The sequence below is a fragment of the Copadichromis virginalis genome, linkage group LG3 (assembly GCF_057382275.1).
Source record: "Copadichromis virginalis isolate Kocher_CV1m ecotype Utaka linkage group LG3, C_Virginalis_male_GT1.1, whole genome shotgun sequence".
Lineage (NCBI taxonomy): Eukaryota > Metazoa > Chordata > Actinopteri > Cichliformes > Cichlidae > Copadichromis > Copadichromis virginalis.
The window spans coordinates 21,992,426-22,011,554 of NC_140620.1; the positions used below are offsets into that span (position 1 = coordinate 21,992,426).

The window sequence follows — 19,129 nt, forward strand, 5'->3', positions numbered from 1 at the left end:
GTTCCTTTTTTATGATAAAATACAAATTTACCCTAAATTACTAAAATATAAATTTTTTAATGTGAGAATCAATTCTAGAAAGTAAATGACTGGTATCGGAGGAATCGATATTTCAATATCAATCCGCACATCACTATTGATTGGCCTCCCACACAAATGCAAAGCAGGTGAAGCATCGGCAAAACTTCCTTCCAAGCCAAATACTAGAAAATATGATGAAGCATATCTTGCTTTGGCTTCACCTGCACTACTGCCAAGGTAGGTATCCCTGACAGAATTAGTTTCCCCTACGTCGGGAGCACGAGCTAATGGAAATGTTGTTATTATTATTATTATTATTATTATTATTATTATTACCTTTAATGACACATGTTCTCATAGGAAGGTGGGGTACACCCTGCATTCAGGTCTTCCATTCCTCTGCACACAGATCATGATAGACACATACAAACAAAGAAGCTATAACCGACTAGTATGGACAAGTTAGGAGGAAATTCCTACAAGTCACATGCCCTAAAACTGAAAGCATGTTTATATAAAAAAAAGAGTCATACTCAGTCTACTTCAGTGGAGGCAACACCAGAGAACCACTACCTTTACGACACAATTGGATATTCAGGTATGCTAACTTTGTCTAATCATTTCAATACGTAGGAAAAACAATGATTAAACGCAATTGTTATATAGTCCAATATATATAGTCCAATATCCTGGTATATATTCCCAACTACCTGTTTTATTCACAGATAGTTGGTGCAAAAAACATGAGCTTCTTTAGGAAAATTATCAAATCTATGTTTGGTAAGCAGTTTTTTTTTTTAATGTAACATGTTTATGGCTTTAATATTTGTGTTGATTTACTTGTTTGTTTGCAGCTCTGCTTTAATAAGTTCATACATTTTGTTTTCTTTCTTTTTTTTCTTTCTTTTTTTTCAATTTTGCTCTCAGTGTGTTTTCATGCATGTCAACCTCTTTGGGCTTTTTCATATAATATTACTCTTTACAAATAAAACTTGCCTGACTGAAATACTGAATAGTTTTTTGAGGTGTGTACACCAAAGCTGCTAAAAACGAAAATCCTGGATTCTCATCTTAACTTGATCTTGATCAGTCATTGAATTTTGCAAAGTGATTTTATAATGGAAAAAACCGATGATGTACTTTTAATCTGAACATTGCAAATGATAACATTTCATTTAACATAAGGGAGTAAATTATATAAGTAACATTGAATATGGAAAAGTGTTGTCAACATGTTGCTAGAATGTCATATTTTAATTGCAGGTACTCCCCCTTCACCTCCCCCTTCACCTCCCCCTTCACCTCCCCGTAAGAAATTTAAAATTTAATATAAAATTCTTTAAACTTTAAGATTAAACCAACACATAACGATGTATAATGAATTTAAAACAATTTCCTTCTCGTGTGATTCACACAATTAACATGTTCATTTTACAGTTTTACGGGTAGAAGAAAGAAAAATACCATGGAAGTGAGTATTATGGGGGTGGTTTATTCTTTGTGTTCTAGAACTTAAATGTGAGTTATGTTTTTAACACATGTTTGCCATTTGATGTCAGTCTCAGACTGGATTATATAATGTGTAAATGTATCAGTAGAGAGATTCAAACCTCCAGCAGCTGTATTGCTGGCAATGAATCATGGTGCTGAGAGTGCACTGAGTGCTGAAATAAAGGTATTGCATTAGGAATTCACAGGATTAGTTATTTTCTGCTGTTGCTTCTCCCTTGCCTCTTGGTGTTATACTTCTTATAATCTTTATAGATCATCATCGCATTTTCCTCTTATGTCTCTGACAATCAGGCCAATGAGTTACATGATACGTCAAAGCAAACTTTTATTTAACAAAATCACATGCCTTGTCTTTCTAGTTTATTTTGTATTCCTCATGTTAGTTAGTTTCCCTCATGTCCAGCAATAAAGCTGGTTTTAGTTCACTTTTCATCTCCAACAGTCTCCATTCGCATTCTACATTCCTGCCTGCCACACACAGATCCTGCCAGACACAAACAAAGAACCTATAACAGACTAGTTTGGACAAGTGAGGGGGAAATTCCTGGAAGCCAGAAGAAAATGAAAGCATGCTTAAAGGGCTGTGCGATATGACCAAAATCTCATATCCCGATATAAGAATTCTGTCGTCCCGATAACGATATAAATCACAAAAATGTAACATTTTCTGTAAATTCTGTAAATTACAGCTCGTCTTGCGGGAAGTGTTTCCAGCTGCGCATCATGTAGCTGGAGTCGAGTGTTTTAACTGATGCATGAAACGATACATTTTTAGACATAAGTTGTAAAGGCCGCCGTTTTCTTTGTATTTATTACACTGCGTGCTGCGGGGAAAGCCTGTTCTTTTTTTTTTTTTTTTGCCGTAATGGTCCATTTGATTCACCTTTTATTGTTTATTTTATTTTCACTTACTGAATACGGGACAGACTTGACTGGGGGAAAGAAGGGGAGAAAGAAAGAGGGAAAGAGAAACAGCTGAGAAGAGGGACGGGGGAGAAGGGCAAAAAACAAAAACCAACAGAACGGGCAGAGAAAAAAAAATGTATATATCGATCACCTGGATCACCTGCTGAGAAAGAAAAAAGAAAACAAGCAGAAGAGAACAAGAGTAATAGAATAAACAACATCACAATGATATATGGGAATATGACAGTAAATACTAAATATTAAACATTATTGTGCAGCACATAAGATCAACAGAACACAGTGTGCTTTGAGGTAGGAGCCAAAAAGGGTGTAGTTTGTGGGTGTGATCACCCGTGTGTACACCTGTGAGCATGGACGCGCTTGTTTTTTTTTTTTTTTAAAAGGTTCCTTCATGTAACGATCTGCTAGAGGGTGTGGGGGGGCCACAGCCCCGTCCTCCAGGGCATGAAGCAGGTATGGAGGAGATCAAAACTCCAGACATCCAGAGGCCCCCAGAACACAAGAGACCAAGGAAGACCAACAGAGGGGCAGCTGCGCCACTGTCCCAGAAAGAGCTGAGGAGAGTCCCAGATGAGGGCTCACTCAGCAGCCGCGGAGCAGAAGCCAGGGGGAGTTGCAGTGACGCGCCCGTGAGCTCCGCCGGCAGCCAGCCGTGCCTGAGTGACCGAGCCCCAGGCCGAGAGGCCGGGGGCACCCCACCTCCGAAGTGGCCCGAGCGAGCCCCAGGCTCCAGGCCCCGATAAGCGGCCGCCAAGGAGTGAGCCGGTGTGTACCTGGACGCCCATCCCCGGACACAAAGAACCACCAACGCACCAACACCTGAGGGAGTCCGCCACTGGCAGGGGAAGTGGTGGTGGGGGGAGATAGGCCTCCAAACCTTGGAGGGCCTGAGATGTCCCCAGAGAGGTGGCGTCTGATACCCAACCTGACATATAGACACAGACATACAGGCACACACAGACACAAACATCCATTCCCACCCTCATGCTCTCATGTGCACTCACTCCACACTCAACCAACGTGGAGACAGACATAAAGAGACGCTGTACACACGATCACACTCCCCAAGCGTACCCTACAAACCGGGTCTAGGTACCCTTGCCCCTGGAGGGGGGAACTGCACCCAGACCCAGGTGGTGTTACCCTTTTCCCTGCGGTGGGGAGAGGCAGACCGCCCCGACTCCGCAGCAGCAGGGAGGCCCCACACTCCAGACCGCAGTCGGACGGCCAACTCCTCCTCCTAGCCCCCCCGCTCCAGCAGGCCGCAGAGAATGGGGGTGAGAGAAGACTCCAAACTAGAATTGCTTCAAGGCAGACCGAAAGTCTTCTTCCATGACTGGAGATAGCTGACAGGTACTGGCAGGCCAACTGGAGAGTGGCTCTGGCCATAACTGAAGCCAACAATTGAATGAAGTCATGGAAGAAGACTTTCGGTCTGCCTTGAAGCAATTCATTCAATTGGGAAAGCCTGTTCTAACGTTTGAGTCTAAGGTTTATTTTTTAGCACCTGGCGGCTCTTTTTTACTTCTCATCCATAAATAATCTGCTCTTTCACGTGATTCGGTTTATTTTGAAAAGTCTCAACAGGATCTTGAGCTTTATTGTGAAAGGTTTATCTGGAACATAAACAAGCGGACACGCGATGCTGTTACCGCCGTTGTTGCTAACCACAACGCAGAAAAACAGGCGCTTGTCCGTCCGTAGTGTGGTTATATAAAATATATACGAAACAAACGATAGCGTAAAATGAAACAATAGACGTTTTTATATCGTCATCTGATATATATATCGTTATATCGAACAGCCCTACATGCTTATATATATATATATTTAAAAAAGAAGTCATACTCAATCTGCATCAGTGGAGGCAACATCAGAGAACCACTTCCATTATGGCACAACTCTGGTGTGCTAGCAACAAGGTGACTTGAATTCGGCTAGCTTTGCTGATGCTTTAGCAGTTGTGAAAAATGCAAAGACATTCACAGATGGGGATTATGCCAAAACATTTGTGCTTGATGTTGCCAATGAACTTCTTGATGACTTTTCGGATAAAGACAAGATAATCAAACAAATAAAAGACATTCCTCTGTTTGCAAGAACTGTTCACAATTGATGGCAAATCAAATGGCAAAACACAAGTGAAGGACATAAATGCATCCATTCTTTTCTCTTGATTTGCATGAGTCAACAGACGTAAGCCATTTATCTCAGTTCAGCGTGATTGCAAGGTATGTTGTTGGTGTCACACTAGGTGAGGAAAGTCTTGCTGTTTTGCCTATGAAAGGGACAACAAGAGGGGAGGATTTATTCAAGTCTTTCACTGAGCTCACCAAAGAAAAGAATTACTGATGAGTAAATGTATTTTGGTCTGTACTGATGGTGCTCTGTGCATGGTGAGGAAAAACGGAGGATTCGTAGCGCTTCTTCATGAACATGAAAAGAGAGCCATCCTAAGGAGGCACTTTTTCTCAGACTGGTCATTCGGGTGGTCAACTTTATTGGTGCCCAAGCTTTAAATGAACACCAGTTTAAAACACTGCTGAATAAAGTTGGGAATAATTATCTTGGTGTTCTTCTGCACAGCAATGTGCATTGGTTGTCAAGTGCTCAGCTGTTTCACCTCTTGTCTGAGCGAAATCCGGACTTTTCTTGAAATGAAAAATGTTGAGCATCATGAGTTAGCTAACACTGAGAGGCGCCTTAAGTTCTACTATCTTGTGGACATGACTGAAAATGTGAAAATGCAAGGCGTTGGAAATGCAGTCTTATCCCTTCAACAAGCAGTGTTTGCGTTTGAATCAAGCTAGAACTCTTTGTCAACGACATTGAAACAGGTTGTTCACCACACTTTGAAAAACTGGGAGAGTTTAAAGATGCATTAGAGATGGTCTGCTAAAATGCCATCTGCCTGTCTAAGGATGGTCTGTTCTAGTAGTTCTTGAGTGTTTATAGGAGCTGCCATGCCCATAATCCTCCCTGCTGTCTTATCAAAGTTGAAATCTGATCTTTTGCTTTTACAGTTAAATTACCTTACCTCAGGATAACAATCAGGCAGAAAGTGATAACCACCATCATGAAGCCACATTTGTGTGACTCTGGTTTTTAGTATTATTAAGCCAGCCAATGTACCCCTCAAGTGTTTTGTTTGCTTATTGTGTTATTTTTTGTGCGTTCATGCCACTATTGTGTAAACTTTATGTGTATACTCAATCATATTTAATTTTCTTATTGAACAGTGAAAGAGAGCGAGACCTGCAGCTTGTCAGAGATTACAAGCCTCACAAAGATGTTGAGCATCTCAGAATTCTGCTTTATGGACCACCAGCTGCTGGAAAGTCCAGCTTCATCAACTCTGTCGACAGTACTTTAAGAGGCAAAACCACAGCTCGAGCTTTGGCAGCAAATGCCTCCGAAAGTTTCACCATTGCAGTATGTATAAGGATGTATCTATTCTTATCATAGTCACTGTTAGAGGGTTACAAAAAACACATTTCCTACAAGGCTTTCTAGGACTACAGGAGGGCACTGCAGCGGTAACTGCTTTGTAGAAATTGAACTAGAAAAGTAGGATAGTAGGTGCAACTATAGTGTAAACTATTCTGCAAATACCAAATTGTTTAGGTTCTTTAATATCTGGCACTGATATAACAACACTATATTTTTTATTTATTTATAGTACAGGACATATAAAATCCAGAAAGGAAATCCAGACACCTTTTACCCTTTTGTCTTCAATGACACCATGGGGCTTCAGTCCAGTGACCAAGGAATTCAAGTGGAAGACATCAAACTTGCCATCAGTGGACATGTTAAAGAAGATTACAGGGTATGATGTTTTCTTTCAGATGCTTGTACACAGTCTGTGATACAGAAATTGTATCATGCAAAAAAAGTTTCAGTGATTTTGCTTTTTTTCCCCCAGTTCAAACCCACATCTCTCTTCCATGAATCGGATCCTAACTGCAACAGTTCTTCTGTTTTCAGTCATTTTGCTCTTGCATTTTTTTTTCCAGTTCAATCCCAAATGCCCCTTGGCTGAAACAGATCCTAACTACAGAGGCTCCTCCACTTTCGATGACAAAGTCCACATTCTGGTTTTTGTCATTTGTGCTACCTCAGTGAGCTTAATTGATGATGCCACTTGGAGAAAGATGAACGATATCAGAGCAGCAGGTCGTGACAAACGTGAGAGCAGATGTTGTTCTACGAGCATATATGATGTCACAATTTCATATACTAGAAAAACATGAGATAAAATGATTGCATTGGTTTCTGTATTGGCAGAGATCCCACAAATAGCCATTCTGACAAAAATTGATGAAGCTTGTCCTGAAGTCCAAAAAGACATAAAGAACGCCTACAGGAGCAAGCACTTGAAAAAGCTGGTATGTTCAAAGAAGTAACTTTCATGAGTTTGTAGACAGTTTACACATGAATGTAACATCTATAATTCAGCTGTACATTTCAGTATATTTGTACAGAAACCTCAGCTGGAATCAGTACAAATAATTCAATAAGTAATTTATAATTATATCACTAGTGCAACAATATAGTTTCAGTTTTTAAAAATTTAATATTGTTTAACTTAGATGGAAACAGTAAACGTGAACCTGGGACTTCCACTGAACTGCATCTTCCTTGTGAAGAACTACCACAAAGAAATCGAGACAGATGACGGTGTGGATTCACTGATACTGAGTATACTGAAAAAGATCATTGACTATGGAGAGGACTACCTGAATGACCAGAATAATCGTGACCTGTCACCAATGTGTGAGGGGGACAGAAAATGAAAATGTTCAGTTACTCTTCAGGTGACTTTGCTTTGCTATTGCTGCAATCATAGTCATAGTAGTCATAGCAATCATAGTCACACAAAAAATTACTTTCATCAGAAACTTTAACCTACTGAATTTTATCTTGTTCTTATTTTCTGTAACTTTTTTCTTTCTCAAATTAAATCCAAATAAACTTCAAGTTGTTTATCTTAAGAAAATCAATAAATGTACTTTTTGTTATTTATTGAACAGTCAAAATGGTAACTACAGCAATGATGACAGATATATGCCTGTAACCTGTTGATCAAAAGCTAAAAATGTTACGGTTCTGGGGTCGATTCGACCCAGCATTTTGAGTTTCTTATGTTTTACGTTTATTTTCCCATTATGGATTGGTTTTTGATACGCTTGTGCTTTGTTGATTATTATTGTGTGGATGCAGTAGGCATCCACACTATTGAGTTCCTGTTTCTTTATTGTGTGAATGCCTCACAGGCATCAGATATTGAACCCAGGCCGCCTTGAGACCAGGGCCTGGGCTCGAATCTGGCTCATGGAAACACAGTTCAACTTTGTTTCAACTCTTTTCAGTACAAATATCAGCATCTTTACCCATTTTCAGCAGAATTTTGGGCTTTTCACCTCTTTTCAGCAAAAAATTCTGCTTCAACTGTTTTCACCTTAATTTTCAGTTTCTTCACCTCCTTGTGTGAATGTCTCACAGGCATTCACACTGTTGCGATCCTGTTTCTCTTTATTCTTTATATTTCTTTTTCTAGTTTCTTCCGTACGTTTTTTGCAGCTTAACCTCAGTCCCTCACATGAGAATGTGGGCCCTACAGATCTAACCTTTAACTACAATTTTTGTGTGAAGGAAACCATGTTTACAGGCTATGTGTTTGTGATGCAATTAAACCGTGCTGTTGGGAAAATGTTGAATATTACTGTGAGCCTGTGTATTCAATGTGAAACACATGCTGTGTTAAAATCAGTATCACTCCTTTCACAGAAAAGGAGGATTGACCACATGATTTACAGCAGCACCTCTGGAATCTGTTGATCCAGGCCTGACCTCCACGACGCTACAAGGCGAATGTGTTGTTTTTCTATAAGAGTGCTTGTGAAGGATTCAGCACGGACAGACAAGTGACATTAGAGCACACGTGCAGTGATTAAAGGACATTTTTAATGTTGGGCTCATTATCTGACTACTATTAAGCTCATAGTGATGACATGAGTAAGTGACATAAATTAAGGAAAGTCAGTGATTACAGTGTTTTGGAATAAACGCATGGGATGATACATGATTTGCGGCAAATTATAGCAATAGTAGTGCGTTGAATGACTTGAAAAAAGAAAAAAAGAAACTGCATATAATGCTTGTCTCTGTAGTGCTGAATACTTTATGATCTACAGTTGTTTGCAATTGTGAAGTTTGATTTACCTTAAACATCTTCTAGGATACAGGCTCCAAGCAGAGCTGGGAGTTGAACAACTTTAACGTGAAAATCACTGGCTAAAGTTTTTCTTATGACAGGATTGCAGGCTTGGAGTAAAGCTGCTCTGAGGGACAAGCCCTGCGAATCTTTAAGAGAGAATGTGCAGCTTTCTTGTGTATGTCTAATTGTGTGAAGCTGACACATGGCAAGGGCCATGTGGCAAAAGAGGGTTTTCTGGGGAGGTGTCATTGTTTAAATTACTGGTGGAATGAGGTGAAATGATGGAAGAAGAGACTGAGATGCAGATGCAGACTAAGGCTATAACAGAGGCGACAAGAGGATCAGTGAGGAGAGGAGAACGCCTCCAGCTGACGACCCGCAGAGAGCTGTGCCTCTGGGCTTCCTAGAGTGCATCGACAGGAGATGGTGGACAACAGAATGGGCATCTGAAGGATAAGGGGAGCATGCCAATTTGTTATTGTATCTTTATTTCAGACATATACAGAAAAAACAATATATACACAAGTACACACACTTGCATTTACAAATACGAAATATATATATATATATATATATATATATATATATATATATATATATATAAAAAACACCCAGCACGCCCCTGCGGGCGGTTTATCCTTCAAGCTCGGGTCCTCTACCAGAGGCCTGGGAGCTTGAGGGTCCTGCGCAGTATCTTAGCTGTTCCCAGGACTGCGCTCTTCTGGACAGAGATCTCCGATGTTATTCCCGGGATCTGCTGGAGCCACTCGCCTAGCTTGGGAGTCACCACACCTAGTGCTCCGATTACCACGGGGACCACCATTACCTTCACCCTCCACATCCTCTCGAGCTCTTCTCTGAGCCCTTGGTATTTCTCCAGCTTCTCGTGTTCCTTCTTCCTGATATTGCTGTCATTCGGAACCGCTACATCGATCACTATGGCCGTCTTCTTCTGTTTGTCTACCACCACTATGTCCACTGGTTAGCCACCACCATTTTGTCCGTCTGTATCTGGAAGTCCCACAGGATCTTAGCTCGGTCATTCTCCACCACCCTTGGGGGCATCTCCCATTTTGACCTCGGGACTTCCAGGTTATACTCGGCACAGATGTTCCTGTACACTATGCCGGCCACTTGGTTATGGCGTTCCATGTATGCCTTGCCTGCTAGCATCTTGCACCCTGCTGTTATGTGCTGGATTGTCTCTGGGGCATCTTTACACAGCCTGCACCTGGGGTCTTGCCTGATGTGATAGACCCCAGCCTCTATGGATCTTGTGCTCAGAGCTTGTTCTTGTGCTGCCATGATTAGTGCCTCTGTGCTGTCTTTCAGTCCAGCTTTGTCCAGCCACTGGTAGGATTTCTGGATATCAGCCACCTCCTCTATCTGCCGGTGGTACATACCGTGCAGGGGCCTGTCCTTCCATGATGGTTCCTCGTCTCCCTCCTCTTTCTTGGGTTTCTGCTGCCTGAGGTATTCACTGAGCACTCGGTCAGTTGGGGCCATCTTCCCAATGTATTCTTGGATGTTCGTTGTCTCATCCTGGACTGTGGTGCTGACACTCACCAGTCCCCGGCCCCCTTCCTTGCGCTTAGCGTACAGCCTCAGGGTGCTGGACTTGGGGTGAAACCCTCCATGCATGGTAAGGAGCTTTCTTGTCTTTATGTCAGTGGCTTCTATTACCCCAGCAGGGTACCTGATCACGGGCAGGGCGTACGTGTTGATGGCCCGGATCTTGTTCTTACCATTCAGCTGACTCCTCAGGACTTGCCTGACCCTCTGCAGGTACTTGGTGGTTGCAGCCTTTCTAGCGGCCTCTTCATGGTTCCCATTTGCCTGCGGGATCCCCAGGTACTTGTAACTGTCCTCTATGTCTGCAATGTTGCCTTCTGGTAGTTCAATCCCCTCAGTTCTGACTACCTTCCCTCTCTTTGTTACCATCCTACTACACTTCTCCAGTCCGAACGACATTCCAATGTCATTGCTGTATCGCCTGGTAGTGTGGATCAGTGAATCGATGTCTCGTTCACTCTTGTCATACAGCTTGATGTCATCCATGTACAGGAGGTGGCTGACAACTGCTCCGTTCCGTAGTCGGTATCCGTAGCCAGTCTTGTTAATGATCTCACTGAGGGGGTTCAGGCCTATGCAGAACAGCAGTGGGGACAGAGCATCTCCTTGGTAGATCCCGCACTTGATGGTGACTTGTGCTATGGGCTTGGAGTTGGCCTCTAGTGTTGTACGCCACATCCCCATTGAGTTCCTGATGAAGGCTCTTAGGGTCCCATTGATCTTGTACAATTCTAGGCATTCCAGTATCCAGCTGTGGGGCATTGAGTCATAGGCCTTCTTGTAATCAATCCAGGCAGTGCACAGGTTGGTCAGTCTGGTCTTGCAGTCTCAGCTGATTGTTCTGTCTACCAGTAGCTGGTGTTTTGCGCCTCTGGTATTTTTGCCAATTCCTTTCTGTGTCCCGCTCATGTATTGACCCATGTGCCTGTTCATCTTAGCCGATATGATGCCTGACAGGAGCTTCCATGTAGTACTGAGGCAGGTTCATGATTAATTTTGTCAGAAGCTTTTTTTAGGTCACTAACTGTGCATTGTCTTTGATCTATATTGTTGGTTATATTTTCAATTAGTTCCATTAATGCCATAGATGTTGATCTATTTGGTCTGAAACCATACTGACTGTCCATTATTATTTAATGTTTATCTATAAATTTGTCAAGTCTATTAATGAAAACTTTTTCCAGTATTTGTGAAAATTGTGAAAGTAGAGAAACAGGCCTATAATTTGTGAATTGGTGTCTATCTCCATTTTTAAACAGTGGTATTACTTTAGCTGTTTTCATTTGTGTTGGGAATGCACCAGTTTGTAGAGACAAATTGCAAATGTATGTTAAGAGTTTGGAGATGCCCTCGATCACTTTCTTAACGATTTCCATATCAATGTCATCAAAGTCTGTAGAATTTTTTGTTTGTGATTTCCCAACAATATCAATGATTTCCTTTTCTTCTACCACCGTTAAAAACATTGAATGAGGATTACAGTCAATGAGTTTACTTTCTTTCTCTGCAGAATTTGTTATATCAGGAATTGTATCAGCCAAGTCTTGCCCAAAAACCCAACACTTGCAAAGAATTTATTGAACTCATTAACCACATCACTCATGTTACTAATATTTCTATCATTATTAGTGAGTACGAGTGATAATTTAACTGCCTAGAACCATTTTTAATGATGGTATTTAATGTTTTCCAAATCCATTTAATGTTATTTTGATTCATATTTAATACTTTCTCATAATATTCCTTTTTACATGACCTCAAAATACTAGTTAATTTATTTTTATATTTCTTGTATTTATTTTCAGCTTCTGTACTTCTGTTCTTTTAAATTCTCTATATAAGGTATTTTTCTTTTTACATGCATTTTGTAATCCTTTTGTGATCCATGCACATGCTGCATATTTTTGTTTTCACCTCTCATCCGAGAAGCTTCTTCAGTTCTAAGGTCAAAAGGTGGGGGGATACTCCCACTAGGTTTAAATCTAGGACTCCCCACCATTTGACCTTAGAACTGAAGAGATACGGTATAAGTCAGTCTGTTGATGAATCAGTCAAACTACAACTAGCATTTTCAGGTTACTGCTTAGTTGTCATTATTTTCTGCTGTTTGTCTGTGCTCCATGTTCTGATCCAGGCGCATCGAAACAGTGAACGTATTGATCAGTCAAAGCAACGAGCTTTCCACATGATCGTGGTCATAATGGGAGCACTGCTGCTCCTTTGTTCTGGCATAGAACAATTATCACTGATGGACATGAAAGTTTTATGTGTGATGTGGGAAGTAGCAAACTTGCTCTCTGTCCCCAGCAGTCTGGTTCTTCCTCTGCTGTTTCTGCACAGAACAAAAAAAATGTTATGTTTTGCATCCTGAATCAAGATAGAGAATTAGAGGAATCAGGACTTTAGGGATGTGGAAAAATTGAGTGGTTGGATTTAAACTATTAAAATTTTATGAATTATCACAACTCTAGAAGACTTTTGTATACTAATGCTTATGTGCTTATGATTTCAACTGTCAAAACTGGAATGAATTTCATGTTGGTTATTGTCTCCTCAGACAATCGCACCTTATGTTAATAAATGTAATTCTTGCACGGCACAGACTTTTAAACCTTTGAAGGGTAAGTAGTAAAAACTGAAGTGGGCAATATTTAATGTCAAAGCACAGTAACACAAAGAAAAAGCTCTGTGGAGTATCTAAATGAATCAGTTAGAAATAAAGACCTGAAAGTTTCTATGTGAGCCTCTTAAAATCAGCTGACTCGTGCTCCTTACAATCTCTTTCTTTAAGTCATGAAAATATAACATCACAACAATGTGACTTGTAGGTAAACTGTGTGACTGACTGTAATGTAGATGTCCAAGCCTAATATGCAAAACGTCAGCTGTACTTAGTGGATAGTTTTAAATAATATGTGCTTGATGTTAAATGAGTGCATGTGGATTATTATATGTGGCTTAGCTGCACTGACAACACTTGTTGGCTTTAAAGGAAGCTGTCCACTGAGCTACAAGAGGACAAAGGTGAGTGACAGCATTTTTAAATAAAGTCTTTATGAGTTTGATTATATTATTTTTATTTTAAAAAGATAATCTTAGTCAGTCTATAATTAGTAATTATTATTCAACACAGTACTGCAGAATATGAGTTGAACCATCCCTCGTTCTTTATATTTCAGCTTTCTTCTTTTACGTCGTCAGACTGAATGTTTTACATTTATAGTTCTCCAAACACTTCGAGGGTTTTGGAAAGTCTTTCAAAGTTTCTTTTTTATTTAGACACTGGTGGCTTTTTCATTTACTTCTGACTATTTCCTGTACCTGACAAATAAAATAAAGTCAGGTCAGTAATATCACCTTTATCAAACCCCTTTTGCAAAGGGACACACTTTTGTTATTACAGAAGTTCTGTATTAAAGGGTTTACACTCACTCCTCCTGTGTATCTAGCTCCTTGAGTCTGAGCACCTGAAAGGAAGGAGAACGGAGCAGTCGAGCAAGATTATTTTCTGGACATTTAGCTTCTATAGATGAAGGAAAAATAAATTGACTTGTTAGTGTGTAATAAACTAGTTATCTGATTGAATTAATTATGGATAAATATGCTGGGATAAAACTAATGTTAGTAAAGCTCAAGGTCTAGGAAACCTTTTTCTTAAAGTAAGAGACCACCAGCATAAAAAAAAAACAAAAAAAAACAGGCACATAATAAACCTGCAGCTTAAAACATATTGTACAACATGCATGCATTGCATACTCTAAATGTTGGCTCTGCAGTTTGCACCATTATGAGATTTTGTGTTAAACACAGACTGCTCCACACCTGGAGGTGCTAAATCATAAAACAGTATGTGACAGATTAAAATTAGGGGTCATTACTGGTTTTGAAACATGCAAAGAACTCGCTCTTTCATTTATTTTACATATATTCCTCACACAACTATTCATCAACATGTGTTCTAATGAGACACTAGCTTGAGACAGTCTGGACAAAAAGCACAATGACACGTCCTCCTTTATTAAGAAGAAATGAGGAAAATACACATAAGGTTTGACTAAAAAAACCAAGAATGTTTTACTGTTTTAAAAGGGAAACATTTTCAGAAAGTAACAGTTTCTACAAGATAGTAGAAACTGTTAGTTTCAGCTAAAACCAAAGCCTAAGATTAGCCCTAACTTGAGTTGCCATGACCTGATGGATGTTAAATGCTTAATTATACTGACAAATTTCTTCATTGTTATTAATATGATTGTTACTAGAATTAAAGAAATGTCTCTTAACTTATGCCAATGATGAGCAATTTTGCTTCTGTAATTATACCATTTTTAACTATTGACCATTCATGATTTCTTCAAATTAGCTTAGTATTTGCTTTATTATATTATATTCAAAAATTGTCAAGTTCCCAAACCATTGGAGAGTTCTGGTAATGCTCTCATAGCTACAGAGACATTTGATGGTATGGTAACTTAAAGCCGATGATTTGTATTTTTAAAAAAGTCCAAAGTACGTGTCAGTAAATATAGCATTTGGACATCCACATAACTGTATTAAAGAATTCACCAATATATTCTTTGACCTTCATATTTCATAATAGCTGAAAATTTACTAGAATTGCTTCTTTTTTCTTCTTTTTTTTCTTTTTCTTTTTTTGTGTCCCGTTTGGATCTTTAGCCATCAGAATTGTTGTCTTAAGGCCAAGAAAGATGCCAAGCGGATTTATTTTACCAAGTGGATCATCATGGCCTTGCCATATTGGTCCATTTGATTGACCTTTATTATAATTATGAATTTATTTTATTTTCAGTTGCTACAAACGGGACAGACATGACTGGGGGATAGGACAGGGAGAAAGAATGAAAGAAAGAGAGGGAGAGAAAGAAAACCAAAGGGGAGAAGAGACGGTGAGAAGGGGGGGAAGAAAGAAAAAAAACAAACACCTGGGTCACCTGTATGGAGAAAAAAAAACAAGAGAAAGCAAACAACAAAGAGCAACATAATAAAAAAAAACAGCACCATCACAATAAACTAGCTAGCAGTAGATATCAGTAGATACTAAATAATAAACGATATTGTGCAGCACGCAAGATAGACAGCGTACAATGTGCTTTGAGGCAGCAGCCAAGAAAGCTGTGAATACCCGTGTGTACACCTGTGTGCATACCTGTGTGGATCAGCATGCTTGCATTCCAAAGGTTTTTCCATGTAACGATCTGCTAGGGAGTGTGGGGAGCCACAGCCCCGTCCTCCAGGGTATGAAGCAGGTATGGAGGAGATCAAAACTCCAGACATCCAGAGGCCCCCAGAACACAAGAGACCAAGGAAGACTAACAGAGGGGCAGCCGCGCCACTGTCCCAGTAAGAGCTGAGGAGAGTCCCAGATGAGGGCTCACTCAGCAGCCGCGGAGCAGAAGCCAGGGGGAGTTGCAGTGACGCGCCCGTGAGCTCCGCCGGCAGCCAGCTGTGCCTGAGTGACCGAGCCCCAGGCCGAGAGGCCGGAGGCACCCCACCTCCGAAGTGGCCCGAGCGAGCCCCAGGCTCCAGGCCCCGGTAGTGGGTGGAGATAGGCCTCCAAACCTTGGAGGGCCTGAGATGTCCCCAGAGAGGTGGCGTCTGACACCCAACCTGACATATAGACACAGACATACAGGCACACACAGATACAAACATCCATTCCCACCCTCATGCTCTCATATGCACTTACTCCACACTCAACCAACGTGGAGACAGACATAAAGAGACGCTGTACACACGATCACACTCCCCAAGCGTACTCTACGAACCGGGTCTAGGTACCCTTGCCCCTGGAGGGGGGAACTGCACCCAGACCCAGGTGGTGTTACCCTTTTCCCTGCGGTGGGGAGAGGCAGACCGCCCCGACTCCGCAGCAGCAGGGAGGCCCCACACTCCAGACCGCAGTCGGAGGCCAACTCCTCCTCCTAGCCCCCCCGCTCCAGCAGGCCGCAGAGAATGGGGGTGAGAGAAGACTCCAAACTAGAATTGCTTCAAGGCAGACCGAAAGTCTTCTTCCATGACTGGAGATAGCTGACAGGTACTGGCAGGCCAACTGGAGAGTGGCTCTGGCCATAACTGAAGCCAACAATTGAATGAAGTCATGGAAGAAGACTTTCGGTCTGCCTTGAAGCAATTCATTCAATTGTTGGCTTCAGTTATGGCCAGAGCCACTCTCCAGTTGGCCTGCCAGTACCTGTCAGCTATCTCCAGAGTCCTACAAGCTGACCAAGCCCAGGAGCACTCCTTTTGGCTTTTGTCACCACCATCTGGTTCAGAGATTAAACACATGACAAAAGAAACCAATCACAATGGCACCACAGCTCTGTGCAGCCTACGGTGTCGTAGTGCCACATTAACACCCTTACGATGTTTGTTATGGAATCGGCACAGAAGTTCAATAACAGAACAACACTCAGTTTCAGTTCTGGCAGACCATTCCTCCTGATCAGCTTCTCCAGGTCTCATTGCCCTTTGACTGTGGCACTCAGGGGTGGAAGCCTTGGGAATCCAATCCCCATGAATTTCATTTTGCTTTTCTGGTAAATTGGGCTGTGAAGTTTTAAAATGAACTGCAAACACTTGGTGAGTGTGTTTTGCAGTGGGTTTAATAACACATTGCAATATGGAGAAACACTCTGGTCAAACACCAAAGTAGTCTCTGAAGATGGGTGTGGTTCGCTGTCTTATATGCTCTGACCAAACTCATAGAAAATTCCTGAACACATCACTCATGTTGAGGCCATTTAGAGATTTAAAAGCAAACAAAAGACATTTTTAAAAGGATTCTAAAATGTACAGACAGCCAGTGAAGGGAAATTGTCAGCACGAAGCACTGACAAGAACGTAGTATTGATGAGGCTTTTTTGCAGAATGAATAATTTGAAAAGATCAGCTACAAACAAGAACATCATCAGTGTTAGTGATATAGTGCATGTTGAAACTCCTGAAAAGTATTAAATTATTAAATATATTTATTTTTACTGTCTTCAACAGACCATGTTCATCAACTCTTCCTCAGCTCTCGGTGATCCTGTCTCAGTCTCCAGCTATTTAAACTTTAACTCCTCCAGATCATTCGAATGTCCCATAGTCGGTTATGTCATTTTCACCAGTTTCACCATCACAAACACCTTCTTCCTCTTTCCACTCTACATCTTCATATTCTACACGGGCTTTCAGCGTTGGAGGCATCGGCACAATGCACCTGCAGGGACGACAATGAGCCACTCTGACTTTTTCACATACAACATGATTATTGTGGAGATAATTGGTATTTTGGGATCAGTTCTCTCCACTATGGGCACTTTTACCATTAACATGAGAGTTCTTTCTCCTGGGAGGTACTTATTTGAAAATAGTTTTCCTGGACAGACTGTGTTTCACATGCTGACCTGTGTGGAGCGCTATCTGGCTGTTGTTCACCCCATCACCTACATGCGTCTACGGGAAACACGCGGGGTCAAGATTAGAAAAATCATCACTGTGTGTGTTTGGGTGCAGAATGTTGGATCGTATGGGATACTATGGTCTGCTAAGGATTCAGTGAAAGTACTGCTACTACTATCATATTCAGGTGTCTGCTTATTTGTCATAATTTTCTGCTGTTTGTCTGTTCTCCATGTTTTGTTTCGCTCAGGGCCGGGGGAGGTGCGTCGAAACAGTGAACGGATTGATCAGGCAAAGCAACGAGCTTTCCACATGATCGTGGTCATAATGGGAGCACTGCTGCTTAAATTTGCTAGCATCCTAATTTGTTCCATCGCAGACCAGTTATCATTGGTGGAAAAGACAGATTTATGTGTTGTGTGGAATGTAGTAAACTTGCTATCTGTCCCCAGCAGTCTGGTTCTTCCTCTGCTGTTTCTGCACAGAGGAAAAAAACTATGTTGTGTGAAGTAAACTGGATCAGGATAGAGTCAGAGGAATCAAGAGTTTATGGATGTTGAAAAATAATGGAGTGGTGGGATTTTAAAATATTGAAACCCTATGAGTTATTACAAGTTATGAGATTGTATACTCATTGAGTAACTAATTAAGGGTTTAGGTTTCAACTTTCAAAACAGAAAGTTGTGATTTCACATTGGTAATGTATCTGCTCAGAGGATCCTGGTTTATGTTCGTAAATAGGATTTTTGCACTTTATAGAGTTGTTAAACATAGAACGGGGTGTTTTATTTGTTGATCAGTCACTGTCAGTAAGATTAGGGTAGTTTAACTGAAGATTTGAAATATCAGCTAAATACTTCCTTGGTCTTGTTTGTGCTGCTATATCACACTATCACATTAACTGTGGATATATGAAGCAAAAAGCCATGCATTATTGCCTTGTAATTCATGCCAGCTAAAATTTAACAACTAAAATGCTGTTAAGTGCTGTCAGGGTCCATTTGTCTTGTCAAAGCAAAGCAACACAATTTTTTACTTCCAATTCAAGGTAAGAGACAAAAAGCATTGTCAGAAGAAAGTGAGAGCTGAAAGCTAAAAGCTATCTTAACTCTGAAATTAGATGTTTACCTACTTGTGTGATTTCTTTTCAATTCAATTGTATTTATATCGTTCAGATCACAACAACCATTTCCACAAAGCTCTTTAAATTATAAGTACAATAATACAAACCCCAGCAGTGCTATTACATTTATTACTTTTGCTACATTTACTACTCATTTTTATATACTTGGTCAGAGATGATTTCTATATCCTAACTAACTGTATGTAGAGAGACTTGTTCCTTCTCAGTAGTAGTTGTGCAGGTTATCATTTTTACTTGTAAACAGTCACTGTCTGTGCTGAACTCTGCAGATGTTAGCTGTACCCATACACTGTAATAAAGAGGGATGACATGACTCTTGTTTCTGGACTCTA

General features: G+C 40.8%; 2 protein-coding genes across 3 annotated transcripts; both read left to right on the forward strand.

Moving 5' to 3' along the window:
• Positions 1 to 563: 563 nt before the first annotated feature.
• Positions 564 to 8,055, forward strand: LOC146713437 (interferon-induced protein 44-like). 2 transcript variants are annotated; one of them, XM_085448030.1, is made up of 9 exons: positions 564 to 619; positions 747 to 801; positions 1,285 to 1,329; positions 1,459 to 1,492; positions 5,700 to 5,892; positions 6,140 to 6,289; positions 6,477 to 6,648; positions 6,748 to 6,848; positions 7,053 to 8,055. In XM_085448030.1, exons 2-9 carry the CDS (start codon positions 765 to 767, stop codon positions 7,254 to 7,256), a joined length of 936 nt encoding a protein of 311 aa, XP_085304156.1. In that variant the 5' UTR covers positions 564 to 619; positions 747 to 764; the 3' UTR covers positions 7,257 to 8,055. The 2 variants fall into 2 exon arrangements, with proteins under 2 accessions (XP_085304156.1, XP_085304166.1); XM_085448040.1 differs by having other exon boundaries at positions 595 to 619; positions 751 to 801.
• Positions 8,056 to 17,263: 9,208 nt separating this feature from the next.
• Positions 17,264 to 18,166, forward strand: LOC146713438 (uncharacterized). Its single transcript, XM_085438082.1, has one exon. The coding sequence runs from the start codon at positions 17,264 to 17,266 to the stop codon at positions 18,164 to 18,166; it is 903 nt and encodes a 300-aa protein (XP_085294208.1).
• The last annotated feature ends 963 nt before the right edge of the window (positions 18,167 to 19,129 follow it).